The sequence below is a fragment of the Grus americana genome, chromosome 2 (assembly GCF_028858705.1).
Source record: "Grus americana isolate bGruAme1 chromosome 2, bGruAme1.mat, whole genome shotgun sequence".
In the NCBI taxonomy this organism is placed as follows: domain Eukaryota; kingdom Metazoa; phylum Chordata; class Aves; order Gruiformes; family Gruidae; genus Grus; species Grus americana.
In genome coordinates, this window is record NC_072853.1 from 65,395,296 (window position 1) to 65,411,121 (window position 15,826).

The 15,826-nt window shown below is 39.8% G+C and overlaps 1 protein-coding gene across 6 annotated transcripts in view; it reads right to left on the minus strand.

Moving 5' to 3' along the window:
• Positions 1 to 1,323: 1,323 nt before the first annotated feature.
• Positions 1,324 to 15,826, minus strand: part of MBP (myelin basic protein) — a 123,465-nt gene continuing 108,962 nt past the window's right edge. For 5 of the 6 annotated variants that reach the window (XM_054816973.1, XM_054816979.1, XM_054816976.1 and 2 more), the window contains 5 exons: positions 8,652 to 8,759; positions 7,375 to 7,410; positions 6,757 to 6,789; positions 5,660 to 5,785; positions 1,324 to 3,124 (listed from right to left, as the gene is read on the minus strand). In XM_054816973.1, the coding sequence (XP_054672948.1) occupies positions 3,068 to 3,124; positions 5,660 to 5,785; positions 6,757 to 6,789; positions 7,375 to 7,410; positions 8,652 to 8,759 (360 nt within the window). In that variant the 3' untranslated portion in view covers positions 1,324 to 3,067. The remainder of the gene's footprint in view (positions 3,125 to 5,659; positions 5,786 to 6,756; positions 6,790 to 7,374; positions 7,411 to 8,651; positions 8,760 to 15,826) is intronic. The other variant, XM_054816975.1, reaches the window with a different exon arrangement.

Consider the following 15,826-nt stretch of genomic DNA (forward strand, 5'->3'; position numbering starts at 1 on the left):
CGAGTGTGTATTCTGTCTTGGAAGTGTTAAATAAGCAGCGTGAGTTACGGAATCAGCTGACGTTTTCCCCAGATTCAGTTTGCTACTTCTCCAGCACTTGAAGTCCCATCGGTTACAGTAAATAGACTTCTAAAAAAACTTTTTTTGTGACATGGAATTTGATTTGTTTCCCTGCATGCTCCTCCTCCGTGAATGTCAAGAATTCGCTCTCCAGTATCCTGCACTGAGGTTTTCATAGCCCAGGTTCCTTGGTAAGATTGAGTCGGAGGTTTTCGAAGCAGTGTATCTGTTGGTGTTCAGTACAAGTACAGACACTGTAACCAATATGTTGATATTTTCAAAAGCAGTGTTGAAGTAGATGCATTTTTTTAGGAAGCATAAAGAACTCTTGTTGTAAGGCCTGTTTGAAGAGTCACATTGTGTAGTGGGTAAGCAAATAGTGCTTAGGAATGCCTCTGTTCTTTCTGGTTTGATGCAGTAGTAGGCTTACGCTAGCCTTGGGCCTTTTCGCATGTGTCTGCTCAAATATTTCTTTTGGTTTATGTCCATTCCTTCAGTACAAGAAATGACACACTCCTAGTACTGGTTGTGCATTCTTGTTTCAGGAAAAATCCTTTGCTTACAAATCAAATAGCCATTTAAACTGTGGGTTTTCAGCAAAACTACTAGCTAGTAATTAAAGTCTAAGTTTGAATCTCTTTTGAGAGACTTGTGTTGGTAAAATAAGGCTTTAAAGTGTACCGTACCTTTCCTTCTATAGGAAATAAATTGAAAAAAGCCAATTCCAGCCTCTGGAAAAGATGACTGAGGGGAAAGCAGAGTGATGAAGGCAAGAAGCAGCTTTGGATAAGTTCTGTAGTTCTATAGTGCAGTATTTTGAAAGATGTATTTCTCAATTTTCTTTACCTTAAATATTCTTTCCCATTTTTGAAGACTGCTTTAAAAAAACAACTTGATTTTCACATACTCTGTTCAAAGAAGATGCTTTGTGCTATACTTGTCTATGAAGGGCAGGATTTCAGTGCCCGTACATAGGCATTTTATGCCTTGCGGTTTCCCCCTGGCCTTTAGCTGCCACTCCACAAAGACGCCGGCCTCCCATAAACCCTGTGTCATACTGTCAGCCTTGTGGGCCCTGCTATGTCACCAGCAATGTCACTAGAAGCCTGTGTGCAACTGGGTCCTGGGTCCCAAAGTGTCATTTTCTAGTATCTGAACACTATTCATAAATTTGGGGAGGGGGGGAAACCGCCTCACAGAACTTCATATATGTATATTTATATATATGATCTTCTCTGTTGTAAAAGACAAAACTGATCCAAGTTTCATTTCAAGTTGATTACTTTATTTCAATAATGAATATTTTTAAAAGCTGCTGTGTTCCTGTAAGAACAATAGGTATTCAAATTAAATCAACTATTACGTTGCAGAGTATACATCTGAATGAAGCTACAATAGAAAAATACACATAGCAACCAATGTAGGTAATAGAAGATGTGATACGTGTGTGTATGCTTAATAATTTTGGTGCTTTTGTTTTCTTTAGTCTCTATGTATTTTCTGTCCTCTCATCTTTCATTGCTTCATATTAATGGACACTGATTTAAACCTACAATAATAGATGTAGATGTGAAATGCAATTAACATACATATTTATAGGTAACTTTTACTGGGCACTTATTAGGCATGCAGTTTCGACCTGGGAAGCATTAGCCATAGTCTACAATGCATAGGCTAAAACTAAAAAAATAATTAATCAGACACTTAGATGACAGCTTGAAGAAACGGTAAGTTTAACTAATGACACAGTGCAATTCAGAAGAGCCTTTTCTTTCCCTAAGTGTGGTTGGAAATACCATTGCCACACGTTCATTTTAGTAATTTGTGAACAATTAATACCTAAGTCTAACCCAGCTATAATTTATTTCTATAAGGCAACTACAGTACAACAGTTAAATGTTCACAGTAGTTTACTATGTGTTTGCTTTGGTGCACTGCCTTTAATAGGCATCCAGGTGTTACGCAGGCAAAAGGTGAGCCGACCAAATCTAACACTGCTGCAATACCAGGAGAGAGATTTGAGCTTCTAACACGAGATGTGCAGGACTATCTGAGATACCAGTACTGAAGGGCTCTCTTTCAGAAATTAGACTTATTTGTTTATATATTTATTTACTTATTTATTGTACTGCAAAGTTAATGCTGTTGCAGCAAAGTTCCTGTGAGGCACCAGTGACGTCCAGTGGTCACTTGTGCAATCTTAGATGTTTCTTCTCTGGGAATATCCCTTGTTTCTTAGCATTAGTCTAACTCAAATTTTAAATCCTCTTTCTCTCCCTCATCTGCTCTTAATTCTAATGGTTTGGATGCGATGAGCAATTCATGGTATGGAAAGAATTTCCTTATTACTATTGCTCTGCATCGTATTGATTCTACAACATCTGCCCCCTCCCACACTTCACATACCTTGAACTCCCAATGTTTGGTAAACCTTTCCATGACTGCCTAATCCTGTTATGAAAATAAATTATTCTGTGAGTGAGAGAAGGAAGATTAAAACAAAACAAAACAAAAAACCCAAATCAAAAAAAGTATTTGGATAAACAGTCCTTACAACTTCTGCACATGGTGGATTTTTTTTTTTTTGAACAGCAGTGTCTCAGAAATTCATTAACAGCAGTGCTCAGTATCCAAGACATTAGCTCTTTATTTGTAATTCTGATGTTCACTAAAACCAGAAGATTTGAGCTCAAATTAGGTGTTTGGGAGAAATAATGAAGTCCAGCATACAGTTAGGGCATCCTGAAGAAGAATGAGTAAAGTCAGAGATCTTGTTACTTCACATAAAATAAGGAAAACATCTAGTAAAGCTACTTTTTACGTTCCTTTCATTCAACTGTTGGTCAGGGATTGCCAATAGAAGTTTGTATGATCTACTGCATGCAGAACCTAATTGGCATTAAGTAATGGACTGCGTCTATCTAGGTAATTGTTGCAGTTGTTACTACTTGTAAGGCAGTTACATTACGAAGCAGAGTACGTGATCCTTGGATGGCATCTTAGAGCTTCAGCGCCTAGCAACTGGTGAACCAGACCGCGATCCAGGTCGGGACCCAGAGCCTCCCTGTGGAGGGAAGAACACAGTTAAGTTAATTAAAAGGTATTGTATATTCGGGGCTATAAATTGAAAAACATCAATCTGTAGTACGACAATATTTTAAATATTATCTAACGAAACTGGCTTGCAGTGGCCTCTAGTATATTGCTAAATATTACTGGAATGTTCACTTCAAAGAGATGATTACTTGTCATACATTTTCACATAGGATTAATTTACTCTCATTAAATCTCTCATACAGGGCTAGACAGTCTCTCATGAATTATTTGTGGGTGCATGTTCTTATTCAGACCTTCCTAATGAAAGCCATTTATTTACTTGGACATCCTGGAAATATTCATTTTTATGGCTACCCCTGAACTGTATGTATACTTAAACCCCCCCCCCCCACCAAACATACACCAAATCCAGAATCTCCAAACCTTGCATGCAAGTTGTAATAATCGCACATCTGAAAGAATTAAAATGTAATAATTTTATTCTGTAGTATTTATTAGGGTAAGTTGTTAATGTGATTCTGTCAACATCAGTCTTGTATGGAAAGCGCAGATGCAAATACAGGAAAAATCTAAGAAAAGATAAAAGGCTGAAACCTGGCCTATTTTTACAGATAATAAGAAAACACCAAACTAGGGAAAAAAACCCCAAACTTGTGACAATTCATAAATCTGCAATTGAGAAAAGCCCTACAGCAGTTTTGTAGCAAAGATAATCCAAGCTGAAATTTTGGTGGTGTGGTTTGGGAACTTCAGGTTAGGCTGACTGGGTGTCTTTTCCCCCAGCTTTAGCTTTAGCAACTTTCTAGGCAAATCTTGAATGTTAGGCTCATGACCATAGATGTGAGATAGTGTGGTAATTCTTAGTGTAAGCAGTTGATGACTGAACTGTTTACTTAAAAAAAAAAAAAATTAAGCATATGTGCACTTTGGGATTTTGTTTTCTTTATCTTCTTAGTGTTACTGAACTGTTTCAAGGAAAATTTTGTGTAATCCATTAGGTAATTGGCTTTTTTTTCTTTCAAAGTTATCTTAAAGAATGGATAACTTTTTTATTTAAAGACTGTAAAATTCTGTAAAGAAATAGTTATTAATGCCTCCTGCTATAAACATTGGGTCTAAATCAAATAGGCCTGAATAAAACTGCTATGAGTTCCAAAAGTTATAATGGCTCAGAAAAGGCCATCTAAGAAGTAGAACAGGTATATGTATATCATCAGATACACATAAATCCAAGCTAAAATAGTTGTGATGGTTAATTAAAAAAAGAGAATGTTAAATTTTGCGTGAGATTATTATCTGATAGTTTCAAATGTTCGAAAGAAATTTTACAAATGATGTCGGTATATAGCCATGGTGGTGTTGATGGAGCTGAACTCCACGAGAAAGCTACAAGGGCACGTGTGAAAATGAGACTTTAAAGGTTAAGTGTTGGATTTTTACCTGGGCCTCTGAAGAGCTCATTCCTTTTCCTTAACATAAGAACTCTTACTACCTCCTTGAAGTTTGCAAGCTGTCACTTGGTGCTGCATATGTTTGAAAAACTGCTCTACAATGAAAGATAGGGGCCCTAAACCGTCTAAGAGAGAAAAATGTATTTTTGCTACAGGTGATGGTGGTGTTATCTCTCCTGTTGCAGAGAAGGGTAGTAGGAGTGTGAGATGATCAGCTCTGCTAATGGGATCTCAGACCTTCTGTCTTGAGATTACCGCTGAGTGCGTTCTTCATGTGTGAATAGTATACTAGGTGATTTGTCAGGAGTGAGTGCTCCGCTACCTTTGAGGAAAAATACAGTCTTAGTTAAAGTAGTTGCCAGCGGACATGATGCGCTGTTCACGTGTCTTTTTCCTGACGTAGAATGTGAAAAATCCTCGTGACTGACTTGTTTCCTGTTCATTTTTCATTTATTAGCTGTGTTGGTGGGGCTGTGCGGTGACTTGAAATGGTGAACTGAACCAGATTAAAGGTAATCTGACCAAATGTTTATTTTTCGTATGACGCAGTTTTCTAATTTGCCTGATTATGTGGTGTCACAACTCACTGTGCCGACACCTTGTGGGAGGTCTCCACCTGGGGCGGGAACAAGCAGGGACTGCTCAAGTTGTTACTGCGTCTCGACCAAATATGTGTCCTCTGCTACCACTCTGCAGCTTATCAGTTTGCTTTCACTTTCACTATTCTAAATAATTATTCTAAAGAATTTAGCAGCAGCAGCAAGCCATGTCACCTCATTCATCTTCTGTGTTCCAGGGCATTTGTGAGTTGAGTTACAACACAGATCCTGGTGCAGGTCTTTGTGGGACTTTGTGGATTTACCTTCTTTCTTGATGGTAACTGACTGTGTATTTTTACCTTTTGTTTCCTATCATGTAAGTAGTTACTACGTCATGAGATAACCTTCTGGTTTATCCATGCAAATCTAGTTGCTTCTAGAAGCTTTAAGGAAATGTGGTTGTTTCAAGCATGGCAGGTTCTGGAGAGGTTTGGCTTCTCTTTTTCCTGGACCCAATTTTTAGTATTTAGAGTGAGTTCAGTTGTACTTTACCAGCTTAAAGATTTTGGAAAGAGTGCCCTGGCCCTCATGATAGGATCCCTTATGTCCCTTGTGAGCAGATTTATGCTCATAGAATTTTCCGCTTCCTCCATATCCTGGCTTGTGTCCTTCACCACCCTGCAAAGAGAGATTTTCACATATATTGCAAATTATCACATTCAAATTATCATATGCACATTGTAATCTTTGTTTGTGATAACTGACATGGAATGCTCAAATGTGAAATTTAGAGGTGTTGGAATGAAATAATCTTTTGTGTAATAAAAAAGGATGAAGGAAAACATTAGGAAATTGAATAGACTCAAATTTGAGGGAAGCACCAATCTGTAAAAGAGGAATTAATTATCAAAAAATGGATACTCAGGAGGTTAAACCTGCATGACAAAACTTAAAAAGATTCAATTTCATGAGTTCTAGGATGTCAAACGCATCAACTAATTTGTGTTCTTCTGATAATGAAAGAAATGCTTAATGGCTTGAAGGCTTTGATATTTTGTCATAAAACGCAAGTAATTTACATGTCCATCTCATATAAGATCAAACCTGTGGTAAAGAAGTAGAATTTAATTAGTTCTGAGATAACTGTGGGAAGAACTTGTCTAACAACTGTTTAGGCAGATTGCTTTGCACTGAAAGGGGTTGCAAGGAAAGGGGGGACAAAATACTTGAATTAGTTGCCAGTGTTAGTTTTGCAGCCTTTACTGTAGAAGAGCAATTGGAACTGTGGAGTAAGCGCCCGGCCCTCCCATTTTTGTCCTTCCCAGGAAAAGAAAAATGCGGCAGATGAGTCTTCCACAAGTCTTTAAGGGAAAAGAGATTTGCCATGCAGTGGGTTTTGCTCCCTTCGCGCTAAAGCAAAAGAAATTATCGCTGCGAGGCTGTCAAGTGGCTGGATAAGAGCAAGCAACAAAATTACCGTCTTAAAGTGCTGTGGGAGGAGGGAGGCAAGTGCAACAGGAAAAGCAAAACAGCAAAATTGAGACAAAATGAAATTATCACGTTGCTGCAGCAGCTTGAGGCAATGGAGCGAGATATGCTTTGGCCTGGTAAATAAAATAGCTGTTACTGAAAGCGCATTCATCACCTACCCAGCTAAATCTGGTGAGGGATAATCCTCTTCCCTGTACATGCAAGAAATAGAAACAATGACATGATGATCACTATGGAACAAAGCATCTGGGTGTACCACACACAGAAGATGATGAAAATGCAGTAAAAATAATGAAATACCGGTTGGATAACGAGGCAGGAATTGAAAACAACAATCTGTGTACTGGCATTCCGTGAAACACAAAAGGCAAAATTCTTTATTAGAATTACAAGAACTGACTTCCCTTGCCATGGTTTGTCGGTATCGCGTACTTGGGAAGCCAGCTGAGCTTAGTAAACGTGAGGACAGTGCCTGGCGGGTGCAGCTTGTTTGAAAGCATTACCTATTACGAGTTTATTACAAAAAACAACCACAACATAAATTGAAGGTAAAGATCCCACCAAGGGGCTTTCATTTGTTGCGTGTCATGCAGCAAGTGCGTGAGGAAGAGAACCATGGCTTTTCTCTCTTAGTCCCTTGCTTTAAATATTCCCAGTGATAACTCCAGATTTTTACTTAATGCCACTGAAGAAAATGGATCAGGCTGGCAGCTGAATTGGTACAAATTAGCCCACCAAAAATCTTGGACGTTGCGTGAGCCCCTGAGAGCGCTTACCTTTGCTTGCATTGGGGGAGGTGTACGGGGTGAGACCTAAAAACCAACACAAAGAAATTGTAAAACCAAGGCAACAATAAATGTAAGGAATCATAAAGTCTTTTGCATATTATCTATGAGTTAGTAGGCCTTATGCATGAGTTATTGTTTAATTTCATCCTTCTCTTTATTGCCACGTGAATATTTCAGAATGCCCGTTGTTAAAAGATAGTTCAAAAATGAGTCACGGTACGGGTAATTTTCCCGTCATAAAAAAGGTCTCATTATTGATGGATTTATTTTTTTTTTTAAACCTATTGTAGGTCTTACACTTCAGATCCAATGATGGCCGTGTTCTACTCCAAGCAGACAGCATGTTACTTTCACTTTTTTGGATATTATCAGTGGGAAAATTGATTTGGTGACGGTGGTTATTAAGAGAGACTGTGATACTTCAAATACTTCTGTCCTGGTTAAGGCTACCATTATGTTTTGCAAGTTCTTTACATTTGGGGCATCAAAATACTGGGACTTCTGTTTCAGGAAAAAAACCCTGAAAAATAAATGTTGGTAGGGATACCTATAGAGATTAAATCAGAAGTATGGCAAATGCAGTATGTGGAGTCTCTCCTTCTGGATAGTCACTGTACAGCGTTTTCAATGGAGTACGGCATTTCATTATGAATTTACACAATGCTCGAGAATTTAATATCTGAGGAAATTCCATCTTTCCTGGGTATTTTCTGTGAAAACTCCTTATTGGTGTAAAACCAACCCATTTCAGAGCTTGAACAAAATTGCTGTTATCTTAAATGAAATTATCAGGAAAAAAAATGCTGGGCTGTTTTGCTTATGGTTTCAAGTGATACCCAAAATGATGAACTATTTCATATTTGGGAGGAAACTTATGCATGTCCATTAAGTGCTAAGTCTTAAGCTTTGCCTAGAACACACTGGATTTTCCTCTATTTTGAAACAGAAGACGTGCCTAAATACAGCCAGTGCTCATGACACGAGGACAAAACCTGTAACTGCTGAAGCTGTGTAATTGCTATGGTTGTTGTTGAGATTTGACTGTGCTGCGGGAGGGTTCGCCCATTTCTTTGTAGCATTTCTGCATTGCTTCTGTTTCCAGGTAAAAAGTATTTTTGTATCGAACGGCACCATGAGCTCAAAGGCACAAGTACAATTCACGAGGCTCAACATAACGGCTAATGATCGGGGAGTATTTGGTTACTGACGGATCCTAAAGGAAAAAAAAATCATTCTAGTACATAACAAGAAGAGAGGAGACTTACAATGTTCTTGAAGAAGTGGACTACGGGGTTGTCATCACCAGGCCGGCCATGCTGAGATCTCTGGGGGATGGACCCTACGTGGTGGCTGGCCCTGGCTGCATGTATGTCCTGAAAGGCAGAATAGGCATATCGCCAAGTCAGCTAGGAAGGAAAGGTAATCGGCAGCGCTATGAAGGGAAGAGTTATTTTCACGGGGAACAAAGAGAAGAGAAAAACACCTCAGAAGTCTACAGAGATTGCAAGTGAAAGTTGTCAGTGCTGTGAAGGAACAATTTTTTAATACAACGGCAAATACACGGTATGTACGTGGAGAGATGGTGTGCATATGTATATGGGTGTACACGTTTTTTAACGTGACAGCCCAGTGTGGAATTAAACCTGTTACTGGATAGTTCTGATAACAGAGACTTTATAATTTTCCTTCTTTCATAAGTAGGATCGTAGAATGTAATCTTAGAAATGAAACCTGAAATGAAAAAAAAAACCTTAAAATGATGTTGGGTCATTCTCCGTGTGAGAGCAGGAATGGATTGTATATAACTTTCTCAGTTCTCAAAGACTACGTGACACTGATGAACCGCAAGAGCGATGGGTTTTTCAGAATGAGGGAATCAGAGGAGACTGATGACACTTTCTATTTTCAGTGGTGCTTCCTGACTAATACGGCAAGGCGGCCAGTGAGCGAAGGCAGAACAAATAGCAAAAGTAACACGCTGTGAAGAGTAAAGACCTTGCCCGCTACTTCGAGCGTGATGCATCTGTTGCAGGGGAAGAACTGCTGTCTGGACACGGTGTGATAAAGTTTAAAAAAGAACTGCTATGCGTGACTGGCCCACATTGCAAACGGAGAGGCGCAAGGCTTTGCGGTCAACACAACAGACAGTAAGTATGTTCCACAGGGAAGAGAGAAGGTAGGAGAGAATGAAAACAACAACAGTGCCACCATGGTTCTCTTTGTGTAATGCATTCCCTGAAAATACAAGGATGTTGTAAGCATCACGCGGATACTAAAAATTTTCATTGGCCTCCAAAGATGAAATAGAAATCTGTAGTGAGACAGTAGCTCACCTAAGCGCTTCCTTCGTGGTACAAAGGGAATGAACATTTCACTGTAGAACAGTAGGAGCGGTTATTTAACATACACTTTGCTTTCATCACATATATGAGAAGATTGATCAACTTGCCAGGGAAAAAGCTTAGTCTGATTGTTGGAGTGGGTCTCCTGACTCATGAGTGGCTTGGTGATTTTTTGACAAATAAATTAGTCTCTATAGAACAGATCTTCCAAGATTTGAAAAGTCTTTTTGCACTTGGAGTGAAATCTCGTGACATCAGTAGCTTTCAGAATGACCCCCGACTGCCTCAGTAGCTATTGCTACTGAAAATGGCTGTGCAGAGATTTACATGTTCCAAGGTCCTGTGAAACCATCTCGTGCTACTGCTCAAAGCTGCTATGGGGAAGTTTTAGCTCTAAGTGAACGGAGTCGGATCTTGTGCTCTTACGTGAATGAAATGGACTTGTATAATGTTGGAAATGAAATACCCATTTTCATGAGAGGCCTTTTAAGTTATGTAATTCTGAGGAGACATTAATTCCAGATATATTGTTTAGAAGGTTAATTTCCTCAGGATAAAAAAATGAGCCGATGCAGAGAAGTTCAGCTGGTATTTATCAGCATCATTTTTTTGCATGCCGATGCTGTGTAGAGATTTACTGTTTAAAAACCAGGAATTTCTGAATTTTATTGGATCTGCAAGATTTCTATAGTGTCAGGCAGTCGGCCCTGCTTGTATTTCTGCAGCAGGTTCTACTTGGTCACTAGTTCCAGCGTTGCCAAAATATTCTCTGCTGTCGTGATTAGGAAGACGCAACCAGCAAGGCAACGACGCGTGTTTAGAACAAGTTGCTTCAGCCATGCGTTCGTCTTTTTAATCTAGTTCAAAGGAAGCATTGCTTTGCCTCTGGAACCAGCTGCCTGCCTTGTCTTGGGATAAATACCACGATAAATACCACGGTGTTGCAGATCTGAGCGTCCGTCTTTAGCAGCAGGGACTGGTTGCCATCTAACAGCAAAACTATTGCAGTATGTGAAGCAGAAAACGTCAAAATCAGATTTGATTGCACGTAGCCTGCAACTCCGCAGTGGGCTACGTCTTGCCACTGGGCAGTTATCCCAGAAAAGGTGAGGGAATAGCTTTTTGCAGTTTAGATGACATCGTGTTTCCTGAATTTAGCATCCTGACAAATTATTAGGTGCTAAATTTGGCTTATTGAAAAGGTTATCGTGTAGTACATAGAAACTTTCTTCCGTCTGCAGTGCCAAATGTCTTGGGGTCCCCTTTTAAATCTTATCAGGTAGTAGCAAGTCTGAAGCCATTTTTAGTGATAGTTCTGGATGAGTTTAATACAGTGCTTTTCCTAGTGTTACGAATAAAGTGCTTTCCTTTCGTATTATCATCAGCAAACTTCATCTGCGGTCAGAATCTTCCATATTATTCTAAATTTGTGGGAGGTAATTACACTTTTCCCTTTAATGTCTAAGCTGTTGGAATTGTTCTTCCACCTGTATTCAATTTTTGGACTCCTAAGTGGCGGGGGAGCAGGAATCAAGTGGTTTTTTCCTGAGATTGTTCACATACATGACTGATGAAAATCATTTCCCTCAGAAGAGTTTTAACTGGTATCGATAGGTATTAAAAGTTAAATTTGAATGGATTCAGGCAATTCTTTGCTTGAATGAAAGAGAAAACTGGTTTATCCTGCTAGGGTGGGCTACTGAGGTGGGGGTTTAGCATTGGACTTTTTTGAATGAGCTCATCTAGTCACCGCATGTTTCACTAATACATTCAGAAGACCACCATTTATCTTTAAATACACTTTCAGCGCTTCACCTTAAATAATATTCCTATTAAAACCTAATAGGAATCCAGCAGAGCAGCGACGTTTGAGGAAGGGGTGACATTTACTTGCTGTTCCTTTGCATTAGGGGTCCCTGTTGCCCAGCAGCTGCAGCGAGCTCTCCCCACACCTCTCGCACCGTTGTCATGAATTTCAGTTTTAATTTAAGGGCATTGCCAATAAAAAGCAAGCTTGGCTTCCGCATCTCTGTATCATGAAAAGTACTTGCAAAGTATAATCTTGAACTCAGAGCTCTTGGGTACTGTTGGTGAATTTTATAACAGAGGTGCCTCTGTTTGTGCCCTTAAAAAAATTAAAATAATAAAAAAAAATTACTTCTAGAGTAACTGAATAGTTTGTAGACTTTCTCTCTCTCAAAAAAAAAAAAAAAAAAAAAAAAGGACAGGGGAGAACATTCAGCTTTTCACTGTTCCCAGTTAACTTTGTGTTTGACCTTAATAAAGGATCCCAACTCAGTCAGCTCTGCTGTACATTCGGAAAAGCCAAGAAGAAAAGATTCCTTAATCTGGATCATCTTCATTATTAGAAAAATCTTTGCCAGTATTGGAAATTTAAGCAGTGTCTGGGAGATGTGATGAGACAGACGCTGTGCAATTACTAGTTTTAAAGATTAATAATGTCAATAAGAACACTCTTTATGTGAAATACCCAGAGTTACTCTGTAATGGGGAGCGATTCAATAGTGGAATGCTTTGCAGCTCTTTCTGGTGATGCACAGGAAAGTTGCGCTATTTTACTCTGCCACCTACCGTATGTATTTTGGCCACTAAGAAGAAAAAAGAGAGGAACTTTCAATGTAGCGCAAAGAAAACATACAGGTATTTTAAGTCTTAACAGTAGCTATGCATTGGCAGTGCATTCCCTGTGCTAGCCACATCAAACTAATTACATTTAGTGGCACAACCTGTATTAATATTCTTGAAAGGGCTGTTTGGGGAAAAAAAAATTGCCACTTCTCTAACACGGTAACAAGAATCCATACGTACTTCAGGATGCGCCCCGTTTGGGTTTAGTGGCAGATGATTGCGTTTCCGGCAGAGGTGAAGATACGTGAGTATATGCTCTTCCGTGCTCTGAGCGAGCAGGCCTGACCAAGCCGCTTGGTATTTTCCGTGGCACTTAATGACGGTGTAAGGGGCGTTACCACCGAGTACTGTAACTGCAGGAGACGAGAGGGCTTGTGGTTTGTGATAATAAACGGAGCGGGCCTTTTCCATTTGCACCCCGGGTTTGATAACCCACGTGTGTGATCCATACATGCATCTGACTTGAGACGTGGTAGGATTTGGGGGATTAAATTCATTTTTATGTAAACACAATTGCAGTTACGTATTCTACGTGTCCTACTTGATTTTGTTTTCGTTCTTGATGCGTAACTGTAAAAAATTTAAGGAGTAGCAGACTGCTTAAATTAGCGATCGGATCCCATGAAACACATGCCTGAGCTTTGCTTGGTGTAAACACGCTGTGTCAGAACCTGCACCTCGTACTCATTAAGCGGGGCTTTTAAATGCGTATTATAAGCTCCCACCGAGACCTCTCATCCTCCACAAGAGGATTGCTTATCACTAAAAGTTGCACATGCACGTAAATACAAACTTATAACTGTGATTCCCAGTCAGTAGATGATATGCATTAGTGACAATACTAGTACTCAGATGTGTTTGGTTTGGAGTACTGAATTGATAGGGGTTTTTTCCCATTCCTTTCGGTATCATTATTACGTAGTTTTGTTGCCTACTTTAGGATGTGAAATGAAAATCTGAAGAACATCAGAGGTCATTTCTGTAATGGCAAAATCCAAATACATATGAAATACGGAAATAGCCGATTTAAAAATGTAATCAAACCGAGTAAGCATTTTTAGCATTACTAAGAACGAAAATCAGTGGACATTTTCATGGATTCAGTGGGTTTCATGGTTTTCCATGGGCTGTCTTCACAAAGACACCTAATGAATTTGAAAGAAATCATACTAAATCTACACGGTTCAAACGCCTTTGAGGGTGAAGGGATGAATACTGTTTGTGCTGGTTTGGGGGAGAAGAGCAAGGTGAAGAGCAACAGGCAATTCGTAAAGCCACTCAGCTAATTTTGTGTAGTCCTCAAAATGGACTCTGAATCCAAAGTCTAAGGAAATTCCTACCCAGGTTTGAATTTCTATAGTTAATGCCGTGTCGCAACAGTCTTCCAAACGGAATTGAGGTGCATCCTTTCAGTGAACATATACACTATTCTTTTTAAACCAGAGGAAATTTATTATATATAGTTTGACTAGAGCAATCATGGGAAATCGGACAAGCCCTCACACGCAGAAATTGCTTCATCTCGGGATTTGGAGGCGCTTTGTAGGTAGGGCTTCATGTTCCTGGGCGTAGCTGACACGGCGTCAGAGCCTTCCAACGCTGTTACCAAGCGCCTCATCAGGCAGCGACAGAATATCCAGCACGTGTGACGTGCGGGTGTATTGCTCCGTGCTTATTCTCATAGTGACACCTCCTGTGAACCCAGAGCAGCGCTATACTGCTGTCGTCGCTCCCCTTTTCATTCATGTACAGCCCGAGCACCGACTTGCTCGTCGTGACGGCTTCTTCCAGGCTGTTCACAACTTACTGATCCATTACCCAAAAAACACTGGGAATGCTGCTACCTTCCCCGCACGCTGGTCTGACGGTGACATTACGATTAATTAGCTAATTCAGCAGGCTTTTCTAATCACTTTAGAAAGGATGAACCGCACATCCTTGTAAAGGTAGTGTTAGTTTTTACTAATGTGGAAATTAGGGCAGAAATGAAATGACTTGCTCAAAGTGGCAGAGCCGAATTGGTAAGAAGAGAGACTGGGAGTCCAGCAGATTCTGCAGGAGATGCTGCCTTCCAGTGTTGTGCTGACAGATGTAATCTTTGTCTAGAAATAGGTGCTGAACAGAAAGAGGAAGAACTCTTAGCAGAAAGATGGGAATAAAAAAACTCAGGGGGAAACAACAGAGATGACTGAAAAGTGAGAACCCCAAGGATGATGAGAAGAAAAAAATGGCGTGGAGAGCACCGACCATCAAGAGAGGTAAGTGATAATTGATAATCCAGAATCACAGTTCTCCATAACCCTCTTTTACTCCTCAGCACCTTGCAGCTTGGTGTTCAGAAATTAGAAGGTGACAGTAAAGAATTATTAGGAGAAAAATAAAGAAGGATAGAGATGGGTGTTGAGGATAGTAGTTGTGTTTTATGATGGGTCTTGAGTGAGAGACTGGTACCATCATACCTTCTGGTGTTTTCTCCATTTTAGTCTGTTGTTGTGACACTTGATAAATGGTTTCGGGGCAAACTCCAGTGCTTTAATTTACCTTTGCTTTTTGGAAGCATTTTTCTGCCTAGGATTAATCATTTTATTTGCATATTTTCCACGCTAGAGGGTCTTCATCTGTTGGCCATAGCCTCTGGTGCATGTTCGATCTTGTTCTCTGTGCCACTTTGTCAACTTGGTACCAGTCAGGCAATGCCACAGATTAAGCCTTGTTGAAATTAGCCACCGTGCGTACCCAGTGCAACACTTTGGGTTCTGGGTTTTTTGAGAACGATCACTACTCAGACAAAAAGATTTTGGCTAGTGGGTATTCTCAGGGTAATTTCCAGGGTAGCTTCTGCTACCAACAAACTTCACAGCCTTAAAGACTTAATGTACATGGCCAAGATTTGGAAAGCATCACAGGTTAGTATTCATGATGATGAATTTCTACTGGTAAGACTACATAGTCGGTGGAGATGCATCTGTTGGTGCTGCTACAGCAAAACAAGGTAACATTGTAGTTACAACTATCCGTTAGAAAGCAGAAAGTTGTAAAAATTTTAAAAAGGGCCATTGCCTAGTTTTTTCATATAGCCAAGACGCTCGTACAATAAACACGATGATGATAATTATTTGGAAAACAAACCTATAAATACCAAGTGTGCACTATTGCTATGTAACTAACTGCTGACCCGAAATAAAGAGAAATAAAAACATTACAGCCCTGAGTGGAGGTAAAGCCGGTGCTGTGCTACAACCTACTTTCTTGAAATACACATTTCATCTCTCGGGTTTCACCCGCTCCCCCACCCTTAAACTATCTTATCAGTTCTCATCTTTGACAGGACTGGCCCAATTATGAGATAATTGGACATGGCCTGGTTAATAGCTTATTTGAAACAAATACTGTTGATCAGAGTAAAATTTCCAGGGATGTAGTCAGTTATAAATTGGGGGCGGGGGGGG